General features: G+C 46.7%; 1 protein-coding gene across 1 annotated transcript; it reads right to left on the bottom strand.

Annotated features, from left to right (window-relative positions):
* Positions 1-5,431: 5,431 nt before the first annotated feature.
* LOC128043653 (cytochrome P450 27C1) lies at positions 5,432-25,420 on the bottom strand. The gene is made up of 9 exons (XM_052636027.1): positions 25,139-25,420; positions 19,863-20,053; positions 18,915-19,114; positions 17,447-17,656; positions 15,739-15,902; positions 11,907-12,073; positions 10,486-10,564; positions 9,772-9,975; positions 5,432-5,548 (listed from the first exon to the last, which is right to left on the bottom strand). The coding sequence occupies exons 1-9, from the start codon at positions 25,418-25,420 to the stop codon at positions 5,432-5,434; spliced, it is 1,614 nt and encodes a 537-aa protein (XP_052491987.1).
* Between the last annotated feature and the right edge of the window lie 241 nt (positions 25,421-25,661).

The raw sequence follows: 25,661 nt of genomic DNA, 5'->3' as shown, positions 1-25,661 counted from the left end.
TATTAAACCTCCTCTCTGAACAGTATACTGTGCTTTTTCATTGGGTTGAGGGAGGTTGGAGGGAAAATTGCAAATGATGCTTTGTTAGTGTGTACTAGAACATTTCAGCTTACCTCCTTCTATTAAATGCATTTAGTTTAACTTTACTGTATATATTATGTATATACTGGACAAATAGGTCCCAGTTTTATAATATCTAGTCTTTACTCTCTAGACAACAAAGAGGTTGCCAATGTCTGACAAAAGTAGGGTTAGTGAATTAACACACTTTTTACACTTTGTGTTAAAATTCACTGAAAGGCCATCTTCTGAAAAGGACCTTTGGAAGTGAACTTGTCAATCACAAGTAACTGATACATGTGTCTATAGTCACTGCCCCCTGTTAGATGGATGGCAAAAAGGAGGAACTGGAGCAATGAAACGTTCTAGACTAGAATGTTTCTTCACAGAAAACACTTTCGGAGAGAATCATTGTCACACGTAAGCAGTTTATTCAACACTACTGTGTGTATAGTGGACAAACTTAAGTCCTTATTTGAAACATCTCCCAAGTGGCTCAGTGTGTAAAGAACCCGCCTGCCATGCAGGAGACCCAGGAAACAAGGGTCTGATTCCTGGGCTGGGAAGATTCCCTGGAGAGGAAATGACAACCCACCCCAATATTCTTGCCTGGAGCATCTCCATGGACAGAGGAGCCTGGTGGGCTGCAGTCCATGGGGTCTCAAAGAGTCAGATATGACTGTCCTTATTTGAAACATCCACCCTTTCTAGATGTGTAGAAGTACACAACCTATTTTGAAATAGAGAGTTAAAGTAGTAGCCCTTTTAAGTACTTTATTCTGTTAATTTATAGGAATGGTTGTATTTGGGGAGTGGAATTGTTAAATGAGTCTTGGGGAGTAAGCTGACTCTTCACTGGGTGCTGGGGATGGAGGGAAGGGACAGGGAAGGACGTGCAGAGAGAAGGGCTCAATGCCCATCAATCTTCAGACACGTTCAGACTGTCGAGCCACTGTTCTGTTTGTGCATTTTAGTTAATATTGCTGTGCCGTAAAGAATAAGCAAGTCATAATGCCCACAGTATATAAAAAGTAGAGGTAGTGAAACAACACTTAATAAATGCCCTTTTGTTGGCTCTTAGGAAGGGCTGTGCCTGCTGGGAGTGCCTATGTTAACCCACCTCTTGGAGCTAGATGCAGCCTGGTATGTTTTCACCAAAATGCTGGAGGAGGGTAAGAAGAAGGGTGAGCGGAAGAGCTTTTGGCTAATATCTCCATTATCTAGAAGATAGTTTTAGGTCATAACCATACGCTTGTATGTGCATTTTTGTAAAGTACCTACGTTTACTGTGGATAAACGTCATTATTTTGCAACATCTAGGCTTTTTAAATGTCCTGAAGTGACAAAGTATGATTAAAAAATAGCTATTGCATTAACCAATTTTTAAATATCTTTGTTATAAATGATTTTTAAAAAAGCATCTTGGACATGGGGTTGGTTATACAATCTCTGAGAAGTGTATGTCAGGACTTGTTCATTTACGTTGGCAACGGAGGGACAGAAGGAAGTATGAAGGGAGGGCTGTATGTGGATGTGTTCATGTTTCTGTTTTGATGATAACCATTGGTGTGTTTTCATCTCTTGGCTGTCCTAAAGGAATGCATTTTTGAGTAATTCAGTGGAACAAGCCTCTTGGCTAATACATCAATAGTTAGCCTGGGTAGTGAGTCCTCTTAGAGCATTACACTTCGTGTAGTCTGTTGCTTTATGTCCCATGCAGGAGTGCTGTGCTGGGCTTAGCCGCTCAGTCATGTCTGACTCTTTGCCACCCCATGGACTGTAGTCCGCCGGGCTCCTCTGTCCATGGGGATTCTCCAGGCAAGAGTACTGGAGAGGGTTGTCATGCCCTCCTCCTGGGGGTCTCCCCGACTCAGGGATCAAACCCAGGTCTCCTGCATTGCAGGTGAATTCTTTACCAGCTGGGCTATCAGGAAAGCCCTGAAGACCAGGAACCCTAGGGCAAGTCTACAGGGCAACAGACAGGGCAGCTGGTGCCCTGATTTTCTCCAGCACCTGCACAGGAAGGATCTGACTTCCACGCCATGCACCCTTCAGCTACTGGAGAGGATTCCTGCTCTGGCTGTCTCCCCTGCCATCTGCACCAGCAGATCCAGGGACTCTGCAAAGCCAAAATCTGATCATGCCATACTTAGGTCAGGGTCTTCCAAGAGCTTCCCATCTTATCAAGAGCAAAGCACCACGGCCCTCAGGGGTGCTCCACAAAGGCAGACCCTGCCCGGACCACCAGAGATGAAAAGGAGGGCTAGGAGTGGGGATAGGGACTTGGCCTGGCTCCCTCCCCAAGGAGAGGGCCTGGGCACTGGGCGGCCCACACAGGGCATGAAGGCGACCCTCCTGTGCTGTCTCCCCTACAGTCGTCAGCCTTGGTACCATCTGGTCTGCACTGCTGGGCTGGCAGGCTGGTTGGGCTTGAGAGGGCCAGGAAAGTCATTCTAGGGGTCCCTTTTCTAGAAGGTTATGTAAGCAGCCAGCACTTAACTGGTCAGCAAAGACCCTCTCAAAGCAGGGGTGGGCACAGCTGACCCTGAGAGGCTTTGCAAACTGCCCTCCAACCACATCTTCACTGTTACAGGGAGCTGCTGTCACGAATAGGCATCAGAGTCGGGAAGATCCTCTGGAGCGCTACCCACTCCAGTATTCTTGCCCGAGAATTCCCATGGATAGAGGAGCCTGGCAGACTGCAGTCCATGGAGTCGAAAAGAGTAAGACACGATTGAGCAGCTAACACTTTCATGTTCAAGGGAATGTAATGATAACTCTGATGATATCTTCATCTAGAGGTCTGTTGGTATTTTTGTCTTCTCTGAAATTTTTGTCACTAAGAGAGGCAGGATTACATTTTTTTTCCTTCCAAAAAAAAGATTTAAATGACAAGGGGGTGGAGGAGGGATGGAGTAGGAGTTTGGGTTAGCAGATGCAAACTATTACACATAGAATGGATAAACAACAAGGTCCTATTGTATAATACAGGGAACTATAGTCAATACCCTGTAATAAACCATAATGGAAAAGAGTATGAAGAACAATGTATATACAGATATGTATAACCGAGTCACTTTGTTGTGATTCAACATTGTAAATCAAGTATACCTCAATTAAATAATTTTTTTTCTTAAAAAAAAGAGTCAAATGACAGAGATCACCAAGTGGGATTTTTAAAAAAAATTCAGCTACCTTCTGTTTACAGGAGACACATCTAAAACAAAAAGAAGACAATATGATTAAAAGTAAAAGGCTGGGGGTTGGGCAGGGAAGGGAACTAATATGCATAGAAGTGCCAGGCAAATAAAATAAAGTTGGAATACCTAAATCACTGTCAGATAAAAATATACTCTAAGGCTAAAGTACCTGGAGGGATCAAGAGTTACCACATGATGATAAATGGAACAGTTCCCCAGAAAGATAAAACAATACTCAGATGCACCTATTAAACACGAACTGAAGTTGCATTATGCAAAACCTGACAACTCCACAATTAGAGTGGGAATTTTTAATACGCCATTCTTCATGACGGAGAGGCAAACACTAGGAAGCATACAGATGTTTTCAGCAGCACAATAGCAAGCCTGGCCTACTAAGACAGATATGGAGCCCTTCATCCAGCAAGCACCACGGAACATTTTCATAAATTAACCCTGTATGAAGCCACAGAGCAAGTTTCCACATCAGACAGTTTTGCTTAGTCACTAAGTCATGTCCCAACTCTTGCAACCCTGTGGACTGTAGCCTGCCAGGCTCCTCTGTCCATGGGGTTTCCTGGGCGAGAATACAGATCCCAGGACCATTAAATTAGCACTTTTAAATAAAAGGTCTGCAGAACTTGAAGACATGGCAATGGGTGGGGCTCTAAGAGTCTGTCAGGATCTGCTCCCCACCCCAATCCCATTCCACTCAAGGGAGGGTTCAGGGTCCATTCTAGACCAGCACCGCCTCTGGTGTGAAAGAATGAGAAAGCCAAGCACAGACGCCCACATCAGCAGGTCCTGTCTCCAGTGTCAGCTTAAAGGCCAGACCCCAGCTCTGTGGACGGGAGTGGTGACTCAGGGACAAGGGCTTCCCCTTGCACTGTATCTTTTCCAGTAAGGGTGCAAAGGCTGCTAACAGAGCAAACTGCAAACAGAGCATGGCAGGGATCCCACATTCTCCTCCCTAACCCCAGACTGGGGGCTACAACCTTTGCCAGGTGAGTGCCGAGGGGAGGCGGGGGGCCTTCTGGAGCCTCTCAGAGGGAGCCTGATCCCATCCCCGACTCAGAGTCTGCAGGGTCCAGAGACCAGAGCCTAGCTCACATCACCTGAAAAAGTCCCCACACAGGCCTGGACACACAGGGAGGAAACTGCACACAGGAGGGTGGGGACAACAGGAAGTTGGGCAGGAGGTTTAGATTCTGGCCAGGAGGAGAACAGGAGAATGCAGGCTACTCTTGTCTGCTGAGATAGACTGCATGCTGTCTATGCAATGTGTATCTCTCTAAATAAACCCACCTCTTACCTGTTACTTTGTCTCTCACTGAATTCTTTCTGCACTGAGACACAAAGAACCTGAGCCTCAGTAAGTCCAGACCCCAGGGGAGTGATCCTAATTAAAAGACCATTGGTTCAAGTTCCAGTCAGATTTAGGCTGTGTTCAAGTCCTGGCATGTTGGCTCAAATCCCCATATGAGTCACTTCCCATAATTATGGTATTACAGAAGCAGTCTTTTTTAAAATTTATTTTATTATAGTCGATTTACAATGTTAAGTTCTGCTGTACAGCCAAGTGATTCAGTTATACATATATGTACATTCCTTTTCATATTCCTTTACATTATGGCTTATCCCAGGATACTGAATACAGCTTCCTGTACTATACAGCTAATTCTACATTCCCAATCTTTCTCTCCCTCACCCACCCTCCTTGGTAACCACAGGTCTGTTCTACAGAAGCCTCTAATGTTTCCTCTTCAAGTTAAGACGTTGGAATTCTGTCCTAACATGCAGTCCTGATGCAGTATCAGAGAGGGTATGTCCAAGCACTGACTGTAAGTATACCAACACTTCCTGGCCCAAATGCAGAGCAGATTATGGGTAGGTCCAAGGGCAAGACACCATACGAGGCCTGAGAATTCAGTGCCACTGGCTTCTCAACAGCCGTTACTCAAAAAGCAAACAAAACAAAAAAGACGACTCTGGAATGCAAAAGTAACCTTCTCACATTACTTTGCAAAAAGATTTCAAAGTTTCCCAGGACCGAGGGGGCCAGTCTACTACCAAGATGGCCCGAGAAGGGATTCTTCCTTCCCCTGCCGTCATCCATGGCGCACAGACACCTGCGGTGTGTCGGTCTGGTGGCGGGGTGAAAAACACCAGGCTCATTTTCTGTTAACAAAACGCACGTGGATGGGCTCCCCTGGCATCAGCAGCCCATGGGTTTTTGCGTGAACAGTTTTAGTCCAAGGAGACGTTTTGATCTCAAAATGTTGAAGCAGCTAAAACGAGAAAGAGAGAAGGGTTTTAAAACTGGGATAGCAGAAAATCTGCAGTACCTGCACTCTCATCATAGCTCCAGCTGCAGGAAACCAAGGGAACAAGACATGTGAGAAACAGCGTCATGTCCTGTTCAGGAGTCTGGCTCATCCAGTGAGCTACTGTGAGGTCCATGGAACAAAGATATGCAGGCAGAATTGAAACTGAGTAGGACTTTGTGGGGTTCCTGGGCACAAAAGCCTTCATGTCCCCCACTTCTTGCTGGAAATAGGCTTCATTAGGCCTCCTTGACCTTCCCTGAGTTCCAAAGAGGGAATCACCCAGTTACTAATTAGCGAAGGGAGGGGATGCAGAAACAAGGGGATGGCAGTCAGAGTCCTGATTCCTCCTCAAGGGACACACATACCAGTATATTAGAGCTCTCCTGCAGAACCAAGGACCCCACCAGGTGGAAGAGGGTAAACTCACGCTGAACACAAGATTCTGGAGCACCACCCTGTCAACTTACCATCAACCAATAGAAGAAAGTCATGCACCCTGTGGCATCACCCCAAATTCTGCCTAGAAAAGTTTCTCCCCCAAACCATTGCCTAGATCAAGGGTTTTGAGCACAAGTCACCCATTCTTCCTACTTGACTCTGTAATAAACCATTTACTGCTCCAAAGTCTGATGTTTTGATTGGTTTGGCCTCACTGTGTGTTGAGCACATGAACTTCGCTTGGTAACAAAATGTCAAATAACTTATATTTTATTAGCCAGCTCAAAATTCCAACTCTATTGGTTCCACTGTAGGTCTAGAAAAAGAAGGAATCAAAGGAGAAAGGAGAAAAGAACAAAGTGAAATTGCAAGGTTTAGAATCTGCAGCCACCTCAGTGGTGGGACACACACAGCTGTCAGGAGGAGGCAGAGCATCCAGACTTCATCCATTACTGTCCTTAATTTAAATATTCTTCATCTGCACCTTTGATTCTATTTCTCACTTCTATGGTTCCAAAGCAGAAGTAGTCCTATCTCTCAGGGTGAAACTGCAAAGTATCTAAATGACCAGCTTTAAAGAGCACCTAAGTATCCATCAGCCTCAAGCACTAATCTCCCCATCAACTGGCCATGGTCTGATTTTCAAAATCACCTCTAGGGTTAGAGGAAAAAAAAGGCAACCTCCTCTACGGACCTCTGTCAGAACTGCACTGGTCCCTAGAGGGGAGGCAGGGACTGGCTCACAGCCCGTAGGGACAGTGCAGGGGGCAGATAGCCACTCTTCCCTCCCCACTCCAACCACCTAACAGAGCACAGGGGCTGGAGAACTTACATCATCACGTGGGATGCGGACGGCCCAACCCGCTCCACCCCGACTCTCCAGCCTCGTCTCCCAGGCAAAGCAACAGTATGCACTGATGGGTCCTTCAGGTGAGCTGGGTAAGGTCAGGCAGGGAGCGGGGGCGCAATGAAGACACAGACCGAACTACCCCCTCATCATCGTTAGAGAGCCAAGCGCAATGACCTGTGTTCGGGCAGATCTAGAACGCTCTGGCATCGAGATGCCGCCACCTCAACCCCGAGTCTCTGGCTCTCTGTTCTGACCTCACAGAACGGCTGGCGCATCCCCCTGTGGCAGTGGGAGGACTCACACGCACTTCTCACTCTAAGGCCAACATCCCGCATGGATGTTCTGCCCTTCTGAATGGCCGTACATGCTCACTGAAAAAGTAAAACTATGCAGGAGGCAAAAAAGCAAAAAACAAGGCCCCCATTCCACTTCAAGACTCCGGCTCCCAAGGAGCAGTGGTGTACCTTCCAAACATTCTCTCTGCGATATGAATGTCTTGTTCCTGATTTCAAGAAAACATGTTATTATTGCAGCATTAAAACCAATCCATCCCTTCCCACAGGCCACAGGCACAGTCTCTGTTCCGTTGGGATAGACACTATTTATTTGCTGAAGGAAAGCCCTTCCATTGTTGTTGTGCTAAGAGATTTTCTTCATGAATGGGTATCGAATTTTATCAGTTATTTTGGGAGATGGTCATAAAATTTTGTCCTTTAATTTCTCCCATTGTGATAAATTCTATCCTGAGGTGGGCCATCCTTGCATTCCTGAACATATTTGGTTTGGTGACAGGGCATGTCTGTAAAAAAAGAAAAGTAGCTGTTTGCAGTCTTTTCTTGATTTAAAAGTAGTCCTCCACTGCATCTGCAGGTATGCCCTTTCTCTCATCCTTAGTGCTTTTTATCTGTGCCTTTCCTGTTTCATCGTTTCTCTTGGCAATAACAAATAATGATTCGCCCTCTCTACACTTGCAGTAGAAATGAGAACTAACTCTTGAAGCAAGAACTTCATCAGGTACACAAGTATGTTAACAGAAGCAAATAAAACCCCCGTCCCCACCACCAAACACGCCGTTTCTGACCCTCTCCCCAGTCCACCCATCCGGGCCCTCAGCCGCCTTGGCATCCTTGTAACTGTCCAAGCCATCAGAGCCAGGAAGCAGTGAGCTCCCTGCCAGCTGTCTGGACAGCTCTCAGCAAGCAATGAACTCTGCCCGTCAGAGATGTGCCCACAACATCACTGAGGGAGCCAGGGCCTTCCCAGTTCCTGGGAGCAGACACCGAGAGCAGGTGTGCAAACCCCAAGGCTGCCACCCAGACTCTGTGCACAGACCACTTTCATCCCTCACACACCCAAGAGGCAGGTATCTGGCCCACTTTGTGGATGAGGAACAGGCTCAGAGAGTTGTGGAGCAGCCTGCCCATGCTGTCGGAACCACAAACTGGCAGAAGGGGGACTGGAGTCCGTGTGCCTGAGGCCGCCATCCCCTCTGCATGGACCTGTCTCCACTTTGTCCACGACTGAGCCTGGCTAGTGTCTGCGGGGCTCGTGGCGGGAAGAGACACAACTCGGCCCTGCTGAGCTGCAGCCACTTGCGTGCTCATAGAGACGGGATGACCGCATGACGGCCCAGCCACCCCTTCCACACCAGCCTCCCCTGGCAGTGGCCCCTCACCTCCCCCAAGCCTGCCTCCCCATGCCAACCACCCAGAATCCCCGCCAGGCTGGCCAGGCTTCCCCATCCCTTATGCGCTCTGATGCCATCATCTGCAAAGGTCCCAATCCCTGTGTGCTCTGCCCCGGGCTCCGACAGCCTGCAGGAAGCACCTCAGTGACACGGGGGGACGTGCAGGCAGGAGGCAGGGCGCCTGCCCAGTGCCCCACACCTGCCATGCCACAACGATGGCCAGTGGCTCCAACTCCCTGAGACTGAGCTTTCTTATCAGTGAAAGGGGGAGATGGGTCCCCAGGTCATCCCCTCACGCTTCCAAAGCCTGGGGTTAACAGCAGTAGCTTCAGAAACTTGGGCCAACGTTTTCCGTGGCAGGCTTCCCAAATCTGCGGGAAAGGCTAATGGGTAGAGTTTTCTCTACTACAGGTTTCCTTTTATAAAATTTCCTTCAGACATTGTTTACTTCCTGCCGCAGCCTGAACTCAGATTCTGTACAAGCACAAAAGTAAACACTTGCACATTTAGAGATTCACATGTAAGGTCTTCTCTCACCAAAACCAAGCCTGCCTGAGGTTTTGAAACCCAAACAAGCTGGAGAACCACCTCCCTGTGTAAAAGGCTGATTCACATAAAATGAGGTGGTAAAGGGGCCTCGGGGGGCAAGTGTGACATCCTCCCCAGTGACAGTGACAAGAGAGACAAGCTCGGAAGGGAGGAGCCTGGGAGGCCGGGACTTGAACAGCATCCACGGGGGGGAGCTGCCCCCACACCCAGCATGTGCATTTTCTTAGACCGAGCGCAGCCCACGGACACTGCCCTCAGAATCACCTGGAACCCTCCCCAGACCCACTAAGTGACTCTCTCCATGGCCAGGAGCTCCTGGTGACAGGATGACCCACAGTGTTTGAGGGCCACTCCTGAACACCTCCTGCGCACCCATCTGCAGAGCTGCCGTGGGAACTTCCAATCCCCGCCCACACACACCCATCCCAGTTCTGCCCACGTGACTCCGAGGAGGAAAGAAGCAAGGACAAGGCCGGCGGCCATGTGACTAGAGATGGATCCTGCAGGGAAGGAGGAGGCATTTTAACACATAAACAAGATTTAACAGGAAGCTTGTAAAGTTTTCAAAATTCTTTTTCCTTTTTTCCCGCCTAAGTCTTGATCCAGCTGAGCCCAGTCACCCAGACCAAGCCCACGGGCCACTGAGCCCCCAAGTCTTACCTGGATCACGAGCAGGTGGATCTCTAGCTCCGCAATCCTCCGCCCGATGCAGCTTCGAGCCCCATAGCCAAAGGGGATGGACCCGAAGTTGTCAACCCTGCGCAGGTTTCCTTGCCGCAGCCAGCGCTCAGGCCGGAACTCCTTGGCCCGAGGGAAGTTCGCGTCCTCATAGGATGTGGCATAGTGGCAGAGGGCCAGCTGGGTCTGTGCAAACCATAAGAAAAGGAACAAAGAATGGGATCCAGGGAAAGCAGAGCAGAGGCCATAGCCCCGGCTGGACGGACCCTCCAGAGGTGCTCTGGGCTGGGACAAGCCATGTAAGGGCCCAAGAGGCCACGCAGAACCAGGATGGTAGGTCCCCCCTCAAAGCACACCCCACCCTGAATGAACCTCAATGCCGCCACAGATAAGGCAATTCAAGTCCTTCAGAAACTCCCCTTGAGGGACCTACTGCTTTCACGGAGCCTCCAGGGGAGGGAGGGGGGAATGGTCATATGAGCTACAGAAATATCTGACTTTGTTTTTGCCAGAGCAATATCACACAGTCCACACCTCTCTTTGCTCCTAAAGCCCTATCTTCATCCTAAAAACACATGCAGAAGAAAAGGAAATCTACAGATATTCACATAGGAACAAGGACATCCTAAACATGGAAGCAAATTTCCAATCCAGCCTCTCCAGCTCAGCCAGCCCCACTGTGTCCAGCAGACTCACGCCTCTGGGAATCAGATACCCGCCAACAATCAGGTCCTCTTGGGTGACCCGGCCGTTCCCCGGCAGCACTGGAAACAGCCTGCAAAGAGCCAACGGGGGCCAGAAAGGAGTGGAGACTTTCAGAACAGTTTACCAAACATTTAAAAGTTGGGATATAATGCCATTTTCATTTTCCAAAAAATAAATGGGAAAATCTTGCAAGGGCCTTATCCTCAGAAGGACCCAAAACAGCCTCACACAACATTGTAAAGCAATTATCCACCAGTTAAAAATAAAATTTTTTTAAAAGGTCTCACAGTCAAAAAAGATTATAAAACACAAAGCAAAGCTTCTAATGTGCTGTTATGCTCCCAAGAGGAATAATTCCGAATTTCTGAAATACATGCATGCATGGGAACTCTTTATCAAGGAATAGTTCTTAGGACTCAGGGTTCCAGGAAATAAATTCTGAGAAATATACTTCAATTTTCAGACTCTCTGAGAGGTGACCTATGAAAACTCTGAATATAATTTTAACTGACAAATACCAGCTAACACACAACTGGCTTTTTTTTTTTTAGATTAAATAGCATGCTGAAGATTGAGGATGCAATACAACTTGAAATGTCATTAACAAGTCAGGTTTAAGAGAATTATTTCTGTGAGTACTTTGTGAATAACCTTTGTTCCTTGTGACGGCATTCCCTCCATAGAGGAAGTCAGGATCCTGACCCTCACGGGAGGAAGAACCTTCACCAGTCACCTAATCCCACCTCCTCCCACCCAAGGCTGCCCAGCGTCACTTATATCCCGCATGCTCTGGCCTTCCCCATGTCGGTAGAGCCCTGTCGGGGAGCAGATGAGCCTCACTACTTGGCGTCTCCAGCCCAACTCAGAGGTTCACACAAGACCACAGGATCTTGGAAACACATGTGGTAACTGGCCAAACACCCCAGTACATTCTCCTGACGATCACTCCGGTTCTGCTTTATCCTTCAAGGAGCACAGTGGGAAACGGCTGGTGAAGCGAATGTCCAGAGTGAGTGCACAGTTTGAGTGTGGCTCTAAAGATCTTCATGGGCACTTCCCTGTAGTCCAGTGATTAACGTTTCACACACCCAACGCAGGGCACACGTTCAGTTCCTGGCGGGGGAACTCCACCTCACATGCTATGTGGTGTGGCCACAAAAAAAGAGTAATAAAGATCTTAATGAAGAAATGAATTTTTCCAACTCTAAAACAGAACACCTTTCTCCCGCTCTGAAGAGAGCAGAGAGGAAATAAAATGGTCCTGAGTCCCTCCTTCCTAAACATTTCAGCCACCAAGGGTCACTGGAGCACTGGTTTAGGACCCAGTTTTTAAGTCAAAGGCGCAATCATTATGATGAAGAATCAGACTTAATGGACACAGTTTTTGACATAAATTTTGTTGAGCCTTTTACCTCAAGGTTTCCTTAAGCAGAGCTCGGACCAGTGGGACTTTGGGGACGTCTGCGGCCGTGGGAACGTGCCTTTCCCCCAGATTCCTCACGATCTCCCGGTACAGGGCCTGCTGCACTTCTGGGTGCCTTGCGAGGAGATATACTGCCCAGGACAAGGTGAACGATGTCTAAGAAAGAAACCGGCAGACATGGGCACGTGTCTTGAATGAAGCCAAGGATTTCCGCAGCAGGAAACACTGGGCGTGAGGTCACAAGAGAATAAATGCAGGTGAAACTCTGTCAGGGCGTTGTGTGTCTTACCCAAACAGAAGACGATTCCCCTAACTCCTCCAGATATCTTGGGAAAGTAGTATCAGCTATGGGATCCAAGTGCTTTTTTCAATAACGAGCTACAGGAAACACTACTTCAGAACTTTTAAAAAATCACTGAAGAGCCGGAATTCCCCGGCGCCCCAGTTAGGGCTCAGTGCTTTTCCTGCCGAGGGCCTGGGTTCAATCCCTGGTCAGGGAACTAAGATCCTGCAAGCCACATGACGTGGCCAAAAATTAAAAATAATTTTAAAAAAAAATCATTGAAGAGCAACTCTCCTCCTCTTCCCTGGAGTCTGTGAGCCCACAGGAGTGCTGGTCAAGCCTGGAGATTGTGCCTAGAACTTTCTGCAACCTTCTTTACAAGGGTCACTTGCGTTTTGCTAGGAAGGGCCTGAGGCTGCCCATCAAGCTGAGAACAGCATGCGCAGGCTCGTGGCTGGGCCAGGCCTGCTCTGGTTGCCCTAATCTAGAGGAGATGTGGGAGTCAGGGAGTGGGGGTGGAAAGGGGGCAACCACCGGTCTGTTAATGGTCCATTCATTGTTCCCGTGTGCTTACCAAGCAAACTACCATATGAGGATTGGACAGCATTTACACAAAGCAGTATCACTGCTTCTACCACTTCTTAGATTGAAGACGGAATTTCTGGTTATTGAGAATAACTCTATTCTATATCCTAGGTTCCAAGATTTTCACTAAAATCAATACTATTATCTACGTGACTATATTTCACTTGCTTGTAAACAAGGACATTCCACAGTAAAGAGCCCTTCCTTTCAACTAAAAAGACTAACTTAAGTAAGTCATTGACATTATTTCCCTCCGATAGATATTACGGATTTTTAGAGGATATAGTCCGTAAGTGTTTATAGGACAAGCTCTACTGTAATACGTAATATAATATGCAAGTTCCTCTTGTAAATGGTAAGGAAATAAATTAGATGCTTCCTACCAAGAGAACAGAAAATGTCTATTAAAATCACAGTTTCATGGAGAAACCAAATGTGGTACAGCTGTACAATGGAATGCTGCTGCTGCTAAGTCGCTTCAGTCATGTACGATTCTGTGCGACCCCATAGGCGGCAGCCCACCAGGCTCTGCCGTCCCTGGGATTCTCCAGGCAAGAACACTGGAGCGGGTTTCCATTTCCTTCTCCAGTTCATGAAAGTGAAGAGTGAAAAGTGAAAGTGAAGTCGGTCAGTCGTGTCCGACTCTTAGCAACCCCACGGACTACAGCCCACCAGGCTCCTCTGTCCATGGGATTTTCCAGGCAAGAGTACTGGAGTGGGGTGCCATTGCCTTCTCCATACAATGGAATACTAGTCAATAATTGTTGTTCAGTCACTCAGTCGTATCTGACTCTTTGCAAGCCCACGGACTGCAGCATGCTAGGTGTCCCTGTCCCTCACTGTCTCCTGGAGCTTGCTCAAACTCAGAGCCACTGAATCAGTGATGCCAACTATTCAATAATAATAAAAAAAGAATAAATATCTTTATAAGCAACAACATGCATGAATCTCAAAAATCATTTCACTGTGTGAAGGAAGCCAGACACAAAATACATACCATATGATTCCATTTATATAAATTTCTAGAAAAATGCAAACTGATGTACAGTGTCTGCTGTTGCCAGGGGTGGGGGTATGGGAGGGATGGACTGAAATGAGGGTGAAGAACTTGCAGAGATAATAAAAATGTCCAGGATCTTGACTGTGGTGTTGGTTTAAAAAATAATAACATTTGTATTTATACTGTATCTGTCAACAATCTGTATTGAATTGTACCACTTAAATGGATGCAGTTTGTTGTGCACAAATTATGCTACAACAAAGTTGGCTTTTTAAAATAACGTTTTTTGAAAAAATGAGCATAACGTTGCAAGCTTTTGTCTCCTGAGGTTTCCTTCAGGTAGGAATGGGTCCTTTCTGCACCCCCACCTCCATCACGTGGTGATACTCTTAGTTACCACGAGGGGGCAAGAGTACCACACATCTGAATCAGCTTAGGGCTGGGCTGTGCATTCCGACATTCGTTCCCCGCTCAAAGCCACATGGTCACATTCACACAGTTAATTAGAAGTTTCATTGCTGGAACTGACTGCATTGATTAGTTTGCATTTCGTATATATACATTTTGTTTTATTGTTGAAGATGATCCATAAGAGTAATGAATTTAGGTGAAGTTTTTCTGCTTTTACTTAAGTGACATCATGTCACTAAAAATGTCAACCATAGGTTTTTTTCTCCCTCTGAAAGGGAGATGCATGCTTTCCTTAAGTCCAGGAAGCACTCGTGTGAAGGAAAAACCTTGAGATAAGCTTTGCTGTTTCATCTTTCCACCCGTTAATCGAAGACAGTAACACCTACTTCAGAAGATTCTGTGAGAACAGAAGGGTACTTACAGACATGCACAGTCAATCACCACATTCACTGCTTAATCTTCATTATTTCATGCAACTGACTTTCCCTCCACATTACTGAAAGCCTGGCCCTCCTTTTTCCTATGTCACCACTTTCTTTCTCAACATCCCTGTAGCACCCCCGCCCCACTCAGGGAACCCGTGGTAACCATCCAGTGTGCAGGTTCCACACTTCCCCCATGCCCAGCAACCGCTCAGAGATGCACCTGTGTGTGGACGGGGGCGAGGGCAAAGCTGGTTTTCCTGACGTGAACGCAGGATACTCGCTTTTCTGCACCTTCATTTCTCACTTAGCAATAGGGTACAGAATTCCCTCCCAATCAGTGGTCAGTGCTTTGTTTCATTCTGATATTGAGCTCTCCGTGGTCATAGTACATTATCCATCTGCTACACTAATTGAATCTATTCACTCAGATTTTATTTTAAATGGATACATTCACGTATTAAAGCAAACTGCTTATTAAAATTTCTTTCTTTACGCTTCCTTTAGCAGGTTTTGAAGTTATGCTGGCCTTATCAAATGAACTGGGGAGTTTTCCATAACCCAGAATATTTTAGGTGATAAATAAGAGGGCTTTTCACATCGGTGCCCTTTGCGTTTCTGATATTATGAAACAATGGAGAAACGTTTGCAAATCAGGATTTTAAACTTTAAAGCGTATTATGCAGCACAGGAACTCTCGTTAATGCTCTCTGGTGACCTAAATGGGAAGGCAACGCAAGGAAGAGGGGATATACATAAACATGCGGCCGATTCACTTTGCTGTATAGCAGAAACTAACACAACATTGGAAAGCAACTATACGCCAATAAAAAAGTCATAAAATTCTTTAAAAAATTGTTACTTTGTGTGCATGACTGTGGAACTGGGTTATGTTCTTTACAGAATTCACTGTGCACCTTAGTTTTACATTTTACATATATTTTTTGAATGAAAAAAGTGGCATTTTCTTCTGCAGACGTGCAGCAGCGAAGCAGATGTTCAGCTGATACAAACAGGCACAGTCCTTTTAAAGTATCTGCCATCTGTCCGATTTCTTAGAAAGGTCCTAGACTCTAACCATTTTGCGTCTGTTGAGAAAGAAGGAAGCGTGAGAGCTCACCGTGTCTACACCGGCCAGCAGCATCTCAGTCATGTTGGCGTAGATTTCCTCCAGGGTCAGTTCCTGGCTGAGGAAGAGGTAGGTGAGCAGCCCTCCTCTCACTCTCTCCCCTCTTTCCATCTGGCACCGTATGTCGCTCAGCTTGTTGTCAACATGAATTTGGCCTGTTTGAAAACAGTGTTTCTTTTGAAAGAAGTTTGGTTAAGTATCACCTCTTCAGGTGATACAAATGAAATTATTTACAAAACAGACTCACAGAACTTACAGTGGGGGAGGGCGACTAGGGCAAGACGGGAGGATAGGACAGTTAGGGAGCCGGGGATGGACATGTACACAGCGCTATATTTAACGTGGACAACCAACAAGCCTTCTTGTATAGCACGTGGAACGCTGCTCGAGGCCATGCGGCAGCCTGGAAGGGAGCAGGGTTTGGGGAGAATGGATTCATGTTATGTGTGTGGCTCAGTGCCTTTGCTGTCCACCTGAATCTAACACAATGCTGCTAATCAGCTATACTCCAGTACAAAATAAAAAGTTTTTTTAAAAAAAGAATCTCCTCTTCAGTCTCAATTCCCTCTTCATCCCTCCAATAACTTCTCTCAATTTTTGACAGGTTCAGAGGCTAGACAGCCCCCATTGGTTTACTGCCAACCTTGGAACTTCATCCATATGCTTGTCTGTATAAATGAATAACGGTTGGGAACTGCCTTCTATTTGCAAGGTGGGATGCTACTGGTTCATGAATTGTTGAATAAACCCAACTAGGTACTTACATATACTCCAAAGAAAGAAAGATAAATATCTCTTCTTTTTGTAAAGTAATCTATAAAGTATTTGCAAATGTTCCTTTTTCTACTGTAATAGCCAAAAAAGCTGTGGCGTAACAAGAATATAGATCCTTTTTTCCCCACTGTGTTTCCAGAAGGGAGAATGAATGCGGGAAAGGGCCAAATTACTGCAGAAAGATGCTAGCGTACTATATATGTCATAACTTACATACGCAAATGAGGGAATTTCCTAGTAGCCCAACCGTTATGACTCCAAGCTTTCACTGGAGGAGATGAAGTTTGATCCCTGGTCAGGGAACTAAGATCCCCACAAGCAGCATAGTTTGGCCAAAAAAAAGAGAGAAATCAAATGAATGCTGACCTCCAAGACACTTCTTGCAATGTTAATATTATTCTAAAAACATTGTTCTAGACATCTTGGAAATCTTGCACTTTGAAAATTCTTTTATACGAAAATGTTTAACCCTATCAGAAAACTAATCTTACTTTGTTCATCTCAACTTGGGGTGGAGCAAAATGGTTTCTCCCAGCTTGTTTTCACCCAGTAAGCAACAAATGAATTTGTCTCTGTCCAAAAGAGCCACCATTGAGAATGTTTCAGTGATTTAAGCAATGACAGAATGTTGGACTAAAGGCATCATCTCCCATAGACAACACTTACTTGCACCTATCCCAAGCATGTCGGTTAAAATTAGAAGAGTTTAAAAATGAGAAATCAATCACATTACTTGTGGTGACAACCCACGTGCTTTTTGCTCCTTCAGAAAACCAGGCTGAAAGTTCTTGAGTCCAAACAGCACATAACTTCACCAGGGCATCGCCTGCAGTGATCCCACTGTCTGTGTGCGTGTGAGACACACAAGCAGCGGGGAGGTCAGGCCCACCCAGCTCCACAGCAGGTGCCCCCACTCTTCTCTTACTGAATTTGAAGAGTCCATCCCAGGACCTGCAGAATTCCTGCCAGGGTTTGGGGATGAGCAGGCGGAGCCACCTAGGGATGGCGCCGGCATACATGGAGGTCTTGAACGTGCAGAACATGAGCGCCAGGGCCTCGATGTAGTCCGCAGTCAACTGCGGGATGCTGTTCCCCAGGCAGCCCAGGCGACTCTCATAAAGAATGGTGGCCACTCCTGCACAGGGGAGAGGTTACAGCTTTTCTCCTTCCAGATTATCCACAGAATCCACATGAGCTACCTGGCCATAAAAATAGCTCCCAAAGTCGTCCAATGGCTACCCCCGAGGCTTTCCTCTATCAGGTTCTGATCCTCAGGACGTTGTGCGCTCGGCCTCACCATGCCCTCAGTTCAACAGTCTGTTCAAGACCCACGAAGCAAAATTCCCCACCTTTCAGCCAATTGCTCAAGTTTGGGGAGTTAAAAGGTGGCTCTTCCTGGCCACACATTGGGGAGCCCCAGACCCGAGAGCTAAGAGGGCAGAGGAAAGGGCTGCCAAGAACCAGGGATTTCTTCTCTGGTGATTTTGTGACTATTTTTAGAGAACATTAATGCCAGAACTTTAAAAAGTTAACTTGAAGATTAAATCTGAAGCAAGCTCAACTCATTTTTTAACGGGAAACCTGCACTTCCTTGGCGGTCCAGTGGGTAAAACTCTATACTCTCACTGCAAGGGACATGGGTGCAATCCTCAGCCTGAGAATAAATAGTAAAAGTGGGAAACCTGATAGAATTCCCAAACAACTCAGGTTCAGAAAACATGTTTGGTATGCTACCTTTTTTTTTTTTAAGTAAAAAAAAGACTCACATGTATTTCTTTGTACGTATGTAAAATATCCCTTGAAGAAACTGGTGACCTAGCTGGGTCAGGAGAGAAGGAAACCTTTCCAGGAGCACCTTTTGGGTTTGGTTTTTGAACCATGGGAATGTACTACCCATCTAACAAGGGTTTTAAAAGCTAGAATGACTGTAGTACACACCCTCTCAATTTCTGCTGCGTCTTTTAAGTTTGACAGTACCGGATCTTGGTTGCAGCATGCGGGATCTAATACCCTGCCTGGGGGTCAAACAGGGGCTCCCTGCATTAAGAGGCGCAGAGTCTTACCCACTGGGCACCCAGGGAAGTCCCTCTGTTGCTTTTTAAATTGTGCTAAAACAAAATGTGTAGTAATTAGGAGCATGGTTCTTGAGTTAGAGAGGCCTGAATTTGAAACAAAGTTTCTGCCATTAAAAATGGACAGTAGTTTTTCCATTTCCCCGTTTGTAACACAGTGGTGGTCAATCTGGTTCCCTTAGCACTGTGAGGATTACACATACATACATATGGGGCTTAGCACATTGTTTGGGATGCAGGAAATGCTCAATGATAACAAACATATTTTGGCAAACGTCCATTCTTTCATCTTTCCCACCACCTGAATTCACTTCACTTCACCTTCCATTGAGTATTTGAAGAAAAGGTCATTGATGTTGGTCACTGTATCTCCATCTTCCGCCTGGCTCTTGAGGAAGTAGATTCTTTCAATTAAATCAGCAATAACTTGGTTGATTTCTCCTGCAAAAATGGCCACATCTTTCGGTTTCAGAATTCTTTGTCTCAACACACTTCTCATCTTGAGCCACTGTTCACCCTCCCTAGAATAAAGTGAATTCCAAATAATCTTACTTATATCAATATTCTGGGAAAGAATTCAGACTATCTCTGCAAAAATGTCCTAGCAATAGTCAACAAGATCTGCCAGTCCAAATGGAATGATAATCGGATAGACACCGCAAAGAGAGGGGAGTGACGGTGTCACTCCCCAGCTCATGTATAAGGACACACATATAAGGGCAAGCAGGCAAGAATCTCTGGACTGATGGGAACCGGGCCAGGGGGTCGGCGGATGCACTGGGCTCTCCTCCCTGCTTGAGGCTGTGCCAATTCACTCTCAGAAGACACAAAGTTATATAAAAACAAAATAATAACCATAGCGGTTATGAGACAGGAATATCACAAGGCAATAAATGCTGACGTTCCGAGACCCTCCTGGAGGTCTCCTACAGTAGCTCACCACCCTTACCCCGGTCCACAGATGGGCTCTGTGAGCTTCAGCCACCTTGGTGGTCATCATGTGGATACCTAAAGCCACGAAGTGTTGCTTGAGAAACAGTTTCTCGCCTTCACTCGGTCAGTGGGACCTCCCACCTGTCCCTGCCATCAAGTCTCTTCCCAGAGGATTTCAGGAGATTTCAGGAGACCACACAAGAGGCTCTTTTGAGACTGTTCCCATGGGAGTTCTGCGCTTTATTAATAGCTGGTTTTAGGAGCCCGGTAATTCAGGGTGGGCGTCTCCCAAGCTCCCTGCTCCTGCCGAGGCTCAGCCTGGCTCCACATACTCACGCAGAGATAAGGCCAGTGGATCTGCCCCGCAGGTCTCGGTACTCCTGCCAGGACCCCATGTTGGCTCTCTGGGGCGAAGCCCCCTCCGCGCGGAGCACCTGAGCCACCAGCTCTCGGTCTGCAACAGATACTACAAACTGAGGACCAAAGTGAGACTTGAAGATTTTTCCATATTCCCGTGTGTGCTTCTGCTGCAATACCAAGGAGAAATCAAAACAGTAAAAAACACACAGACATGGCACACCCTCAATACAGACCCTCCTAGGTGTCGGGGGGCCGCACACTGGGGCTGAGGGAAGCTCTGCACCATAGAGAACCGATCAGAGCGGCCGCTTTACTTGTGGTTATCAAGGGGGAAAGGAGTGGGGAGGGAAAACCTGGGAGATCGGGGTTGATGTACACACGCTATTAAATATAAAGCAGGTGACTAATAAAGACCTGTGGTATAGCACAGGGATCCCTACTCAGTACTCTGTAACGACCTGTACGGGAAGAGAATCTGAAAAAGACTGGATAACAACGTATGTCTAACTAAGTCACTGTGCTACACACTTGAAACTAACACAGCATTGTAACTCAACTATACTCCAGTAAAAGTTAATTTAAAAAAAAAGAAGGCCACTTTAAATATTCTTGAGATAAACATATTTTCACATCATTAATCATATTCACAGAAGTTTTCTTAATTCTTTAAAGATGTGTATTTAAAAATAACTTAAGTGTGTGAAGCAACAAGAGAGGAATGGGGGTGTAGATGAACTAACTGTCCTCTGAGTCAAACGTGCTCTGCCGGCTCCTTTCCCTTAGGCCCTCAGCAGCCCACCCAGCCTGCCCCCTAGAAGAAAGCTCCCTGTGAGCAATGTGTAATGAACTTGTGAAAATACCTACAGCAAGAAAATGGAAGAAAATGCACCCAGATTAGAAAGGGAAAAATAAAGCTATCACTATTCACTGATGCCATGATCTCACAGATAGAAAATTCTAAGATACCTGCTAAAAAAAGAAAAAATCAGAACTAACAAATATGTTCAGTAAGCTTACAGAATATAAGATCAATATACAAAAATAAAATTGTATTTCCATATACTGGCAATGAACAACCCAAAAATAAAATTAAGAAAACAATTGCATTTGCAATAACATCATAAAGAATAAAACATTTGGTAACATAGTTAATAAAAGAATTGCAAAACTTACACTCTGAAAATTACAAAAATCATTGAAAGAAATTAAAGAAAACATACATAAATGCAAAGATAATCCATGTTAAAGGAAAGAAAAACAATATGATTAAGATGGTAATACCTCCCAAACCAATTCATAAAGTCAGCATAATGCCTATCAGAATTCCAGCCACTCAGAACAGCAAACACAATCTTTTAAAAAAAAAAAGCAAAGTTGAAGGCCTAACATTTCCCTGTTTCAAAGGCTACTATGAAAGTAATGAAGACAGTGTGACATTGGCCTAAGGATGGACATCTAAACCATTGGAATGATTGATAGCTCAGAGATAAACCCATACATCTGTGGACAACTGATCATCAACAAGGGTGTGAAGACAATTAAATGGGGAAGAATAGACTCTTTAACAAACGATGCTGGGAAAATTGGACAGAGACAAACAAAAAATAAGGCATGCGCTAGTCTCATATCACATTCAAAACTACCTCAAAATGGACCAAGGACCAAAACATCAGTGCCAAACCCACAAGACTCTTAGAGGAAAACACAGGGATAAATATTCATGACCTAAGATATGGCAGTAGTGTCTTAAGATATGATACCAAAAGCATGAGCAACAAAAGAAAAAACAGATGTTTGGACATCATCACAATTTGTGAATGTGTTTCACTACCAAGAAAATGAAAGACAATGCCTAGAATGGGGAAAATATTTGCAAAGTACATATGGATAAGAGATTTATGTCTAGAATATATAAGAAACTATTACAACCCAACAGAGAAGAAACCAAATCAATTAAAAAACTGGGCAATTATTTGAATGGACACTTCTCTAAAGAAGGTCTCAAAATGTCTAATACTCGCATGGAAGAAGCTCAACATCATTAGTCACTAGGGACACGTAAATCAAAACCACAGTATCACTTTGCATGCACTAGTATGCTTATAATCAAAGGACAGGCAGTAGTAAGTACTAGCAAGAATGTGGAGAAATCAAAACCTTCTTGTACTGCTGATGGAAGGTAAAATAATGCAGCTACTTTAGAACAGTCTATACAGAGTTTCTATCTGACACAGCAATTTCACTCCAAGAAATAGACCCCAAAGGAATGAAAACGTGTGTCTGCAAAAAAATACTTACACTGAATATTCCTAGCAGCATTACTTGTAACAGTCAAAAGATGGAAATAATCCAAATGTCTATCAGCATATGAATGAATAAGCAAAATGTGGTCTGTCCATACACTGGAATATTATTTATCCATAAACAGGAATGAGGTACTGATACATGTTACAACATGGGGGAACCTTGAAAACTTGATGCTCAGTGAAAGAAGCTAAACATGAAAGACCACATATTATATGATTCCATTCATATAAAATGTCCAGAATAGGCTAATCTATAAAGATAGAAAGTAAATCATCAGGAGTCACTTAAGGCTGAGGGGAATGGAGGGTTGGTGAGTAATAGCTAAAGGATGCTATCTTGTATTCTCTAGGGTTTCTTTTTAAGGTTATGCAAATGTTCTATATTTGTTTGTGGTGATGGCTGTATACTTCAAGTGAGAGAACTGTATGATATGTGAATTATATCTCAACGAAGTTGTTACCAAAAAAGGAAATCACAATAAATGTAAACGAGTTAATCTGTCCGGTTAAATAACTAAGGAAGGAAGGAGAAAGGATGAAAGGCAAGTGCCCTCCAGCATGGCTCAGCATGACAAAGGCAGGGCTGAGCACGGCGGAAATGACTGCATTGCTCTTTGGCATCTGCCAGCGTTTCTTATCACCCCAACTCTCAGCCACGGAAACAGCAGGCCATCTCTCCCCTCGTCTGCTCTCGGGTGGAAGCTGTTTGCTTCTCTACGGGCCTGGCTGAAGCCCCGCTGCCTGGAGATGAAGACACTCAGACTCAGCTGGGGTGTGTCAGGTGCCAAAGGACCACTCCCCTAACCAACAGGTGGCCCCAGAAGGGCGTTTCTCCAGGTCTCTGATAGGATGGCTGTTATAGGAGGGACCGGGAGAGGGGCCGTTCCTCAGGGAAATCCAGCTACTGAATGGGCACGGTCAGACAAGGGAGACCAAGGGGCAGAAAGAACTAGATGACGGACACGAGCTTATGGCCCTTTCAGTGGTGGGCCACGGAATGATACAGTCAGTCAGACTCAGTTTGTTTAGCCAGCTGGAGCACAAACTCTGGAATTGGCATCTCAAGTCACAGATGCGTGACCTTGGGAAGTTAGGTTCCACTGTGCCTCAGTTTCCTCATCTGCAAAATGGAGAAATAATAGAAATTACCTCCCAGAGAGGACTTAGAACTGTGCCTGGGCAACCATGAAAAGAGTTCTAGAAGTGTCCATTCTTCTTATGTATTGGTTATTACTACAGCTTACAAAGCCCTTCCACAGCCCTGATCTCATGGCCTCACAATGACCGGTGAGATGGACGCCGAATGTTAGACGTCTGCACAGAAGAGGGAACCGCAGTCCAGAGAGAATAACTGATTGGCCAAGACTCCACAGGTGTTTGCAGATCGCTGGTACGTAACTCAGGACCCTCCCACTCTGTCACACCAGGCACCCTGATCACTTCTTATGTATTGGTTATCACTACCGCTTACAAAGCCCTGATCACTGTCTGCTCTGCCGCTAACTAGCTGTGTGACTGTGGCCAAGTCACTCACCCAAGACTCTGGGTGTTTGCCACATGTAAAGTGAAAGACCTGGATCCTATAGCTGGCATTCTGTGATTACAAGTCGAGTGAAAGGGAACTGGAGTTGAGATAACAGAATAATTCTCTTCCTCCTGAGAAGGGCAGTAGGGGTGATCTGGAGAGCACCACGAAAGGGTTATACTAGAACCTTATCCAGTCTAGAGCAACCTGTATTAAACATGCCAACAAATAATAAATAATGTTTTTACCATATTTGAAAACTATCATCCTGATATCTTATGTTCAGATTCCACATGGAAAAGAGAGGAAATCATTTTTGACCCCTAGAAACATGTCTGGGAAGAAATTGTGTAGGGGTCATGTGGCAGATGGCAAGATGGGGGCCGACTGGAATTTTAGTCAAATTAAAATTGCTCCTCTTGCTCCACAGTCTTTTTCTATCAGTGAAATTTCTGCTCCTCCAATGGTAGCCCTGGCCTCTGCACCATCCGGTGGGTTAACGGTTGAGGGAATGGATGAATGACCAAAACCCGGGTGGACGGTTACAAAGACTTCCTCTGAGAAGTTTCTGAAGGTTGAACGGTAAGCTTTGAACAAAAGGAAGGGAGTAGTGGGGGTGGAGGGTGTTCTCGGAAGAGGTCAAAAGGCCCAGGTCCCAGAAGTGACAGCCGGTGCTGGGGTGGCGGCAACCCTGAGAAGACGACGGGCCAGAGGGGGCAGCAGCTGCCCGGCGAGTGAGAGAGACCGGATCTGCCGGCCTTCCAGGTGGGGGTCACCTTGCAATTAAAGGTTTGAGGTGGGCACGGGAAGGGCGAAACTCTGGGTCAGCGTGAGCCACCGTAGAATGAGCGGGCTCCCCTACTCTCCGACAGGGTTGTTGGACCGGTTGGGTTCTTCCTAAGGCCCTGCCCAGCCCTGGCTTGACGCCGAGATTCAGGAACCCTCGTCTGTCTTCTCATCACTTAGAGGTTACATAACCCGGAGCCTCCGAACCCCCGCTATTTGGGGGATTTTGTTTTTCGATTATAAAACACCAGCAAAGAGGGCTAAAAGCATATGCAACAAGCGCTCGGCCGCGAGAAGACCACAGGGCTGCCGGCCCGCCGGTGAGAGGCGGTCCTGGGGCGCCGCCGGCCCGCGCCCTGCCCTCGGGCGCCGCTCCTCGGGCGGCTCGGAGCCCCGTCCGCGGCGCGCCGCCCAGGGCCCCCTCCCGGCGTCTCCGGCGGGACGGCCCTCCCCAGCGCCCCTCCCTAGGTGCCGGCGCGCCGCCGGCGTCCTCCCCCGGGCCCTTCCCCGGCGCCCCTCCGCCGCACCCTCTCCCGGGGTCTTTCCCGAGCTCCCCGGGCTTCCCTCGCCGGCGTCTCTCCCGGCGCTCCGTCCCCGGCGCCCTCCCGCCGGAGAGAGCCCCCGCGCGCCGCTACCTGGATCTCGTGGATGCGGCTGAAGCCGTCCTTCCCGAAGAACTCCACCAGGTTGGCGAGCGTCCGGGGCCCCGGCATGGCGGCGAGGCTCCGGGGCCCCTCTGCCCGGCCCCCGGCCTGCGACGGCCCTGGCCGCCCCGCTCCTTTGTCCTCGGCGCGCGCCCTCGCCGGGAGCCCGGAGCCGGCCAGCCGGGGCTGCCCAGCGTCCCAGCCGCCCAGGAGCCCGCCCCGCGCGGCCGCCGGGCTCGGACGGGCTTTCAGGATCCGCTCCAGCAGAGCCATTGCGATCCCGTGCGTTGGTCTTGTTTGAGCAGTTTTTTTGTTTCGAGGGCTGCTCTTTGAGGTTACTCTCTGCTCCGTTTTAACTTGTTCGAGCAGCGCTCCTTCGAAGTACTACGGGCCGGGCATCAGTTTACACAGACTTTTATTGAACGCTCCCTCCCCTAAGGCTGGGGAAAAGGGGGTGGTCTGTGATTAGACTGCAACAGAAATGAAGCGATTTTAATTTTTTCTTCACATCGAT

Source organism: Budorcas taxicolor, chromosome 2 (genome assembly GCF_023091745.1).
Source record: "Budorcas taxicolor isolate Tak-1 chromosome 2, Takin1.1, whole genome shotgun sequence".
Lineage (NCBI taxonomy): Eukaryota > Metazoa > Chordata > Mammalia > Artiodactyla > Bovidae > Budorcas > Budorcas taxicolor.
Note: the sequence above shows the minus strand (reverse complement) of the source record. Positions and strands in the feature narration are given on the sequence as shown.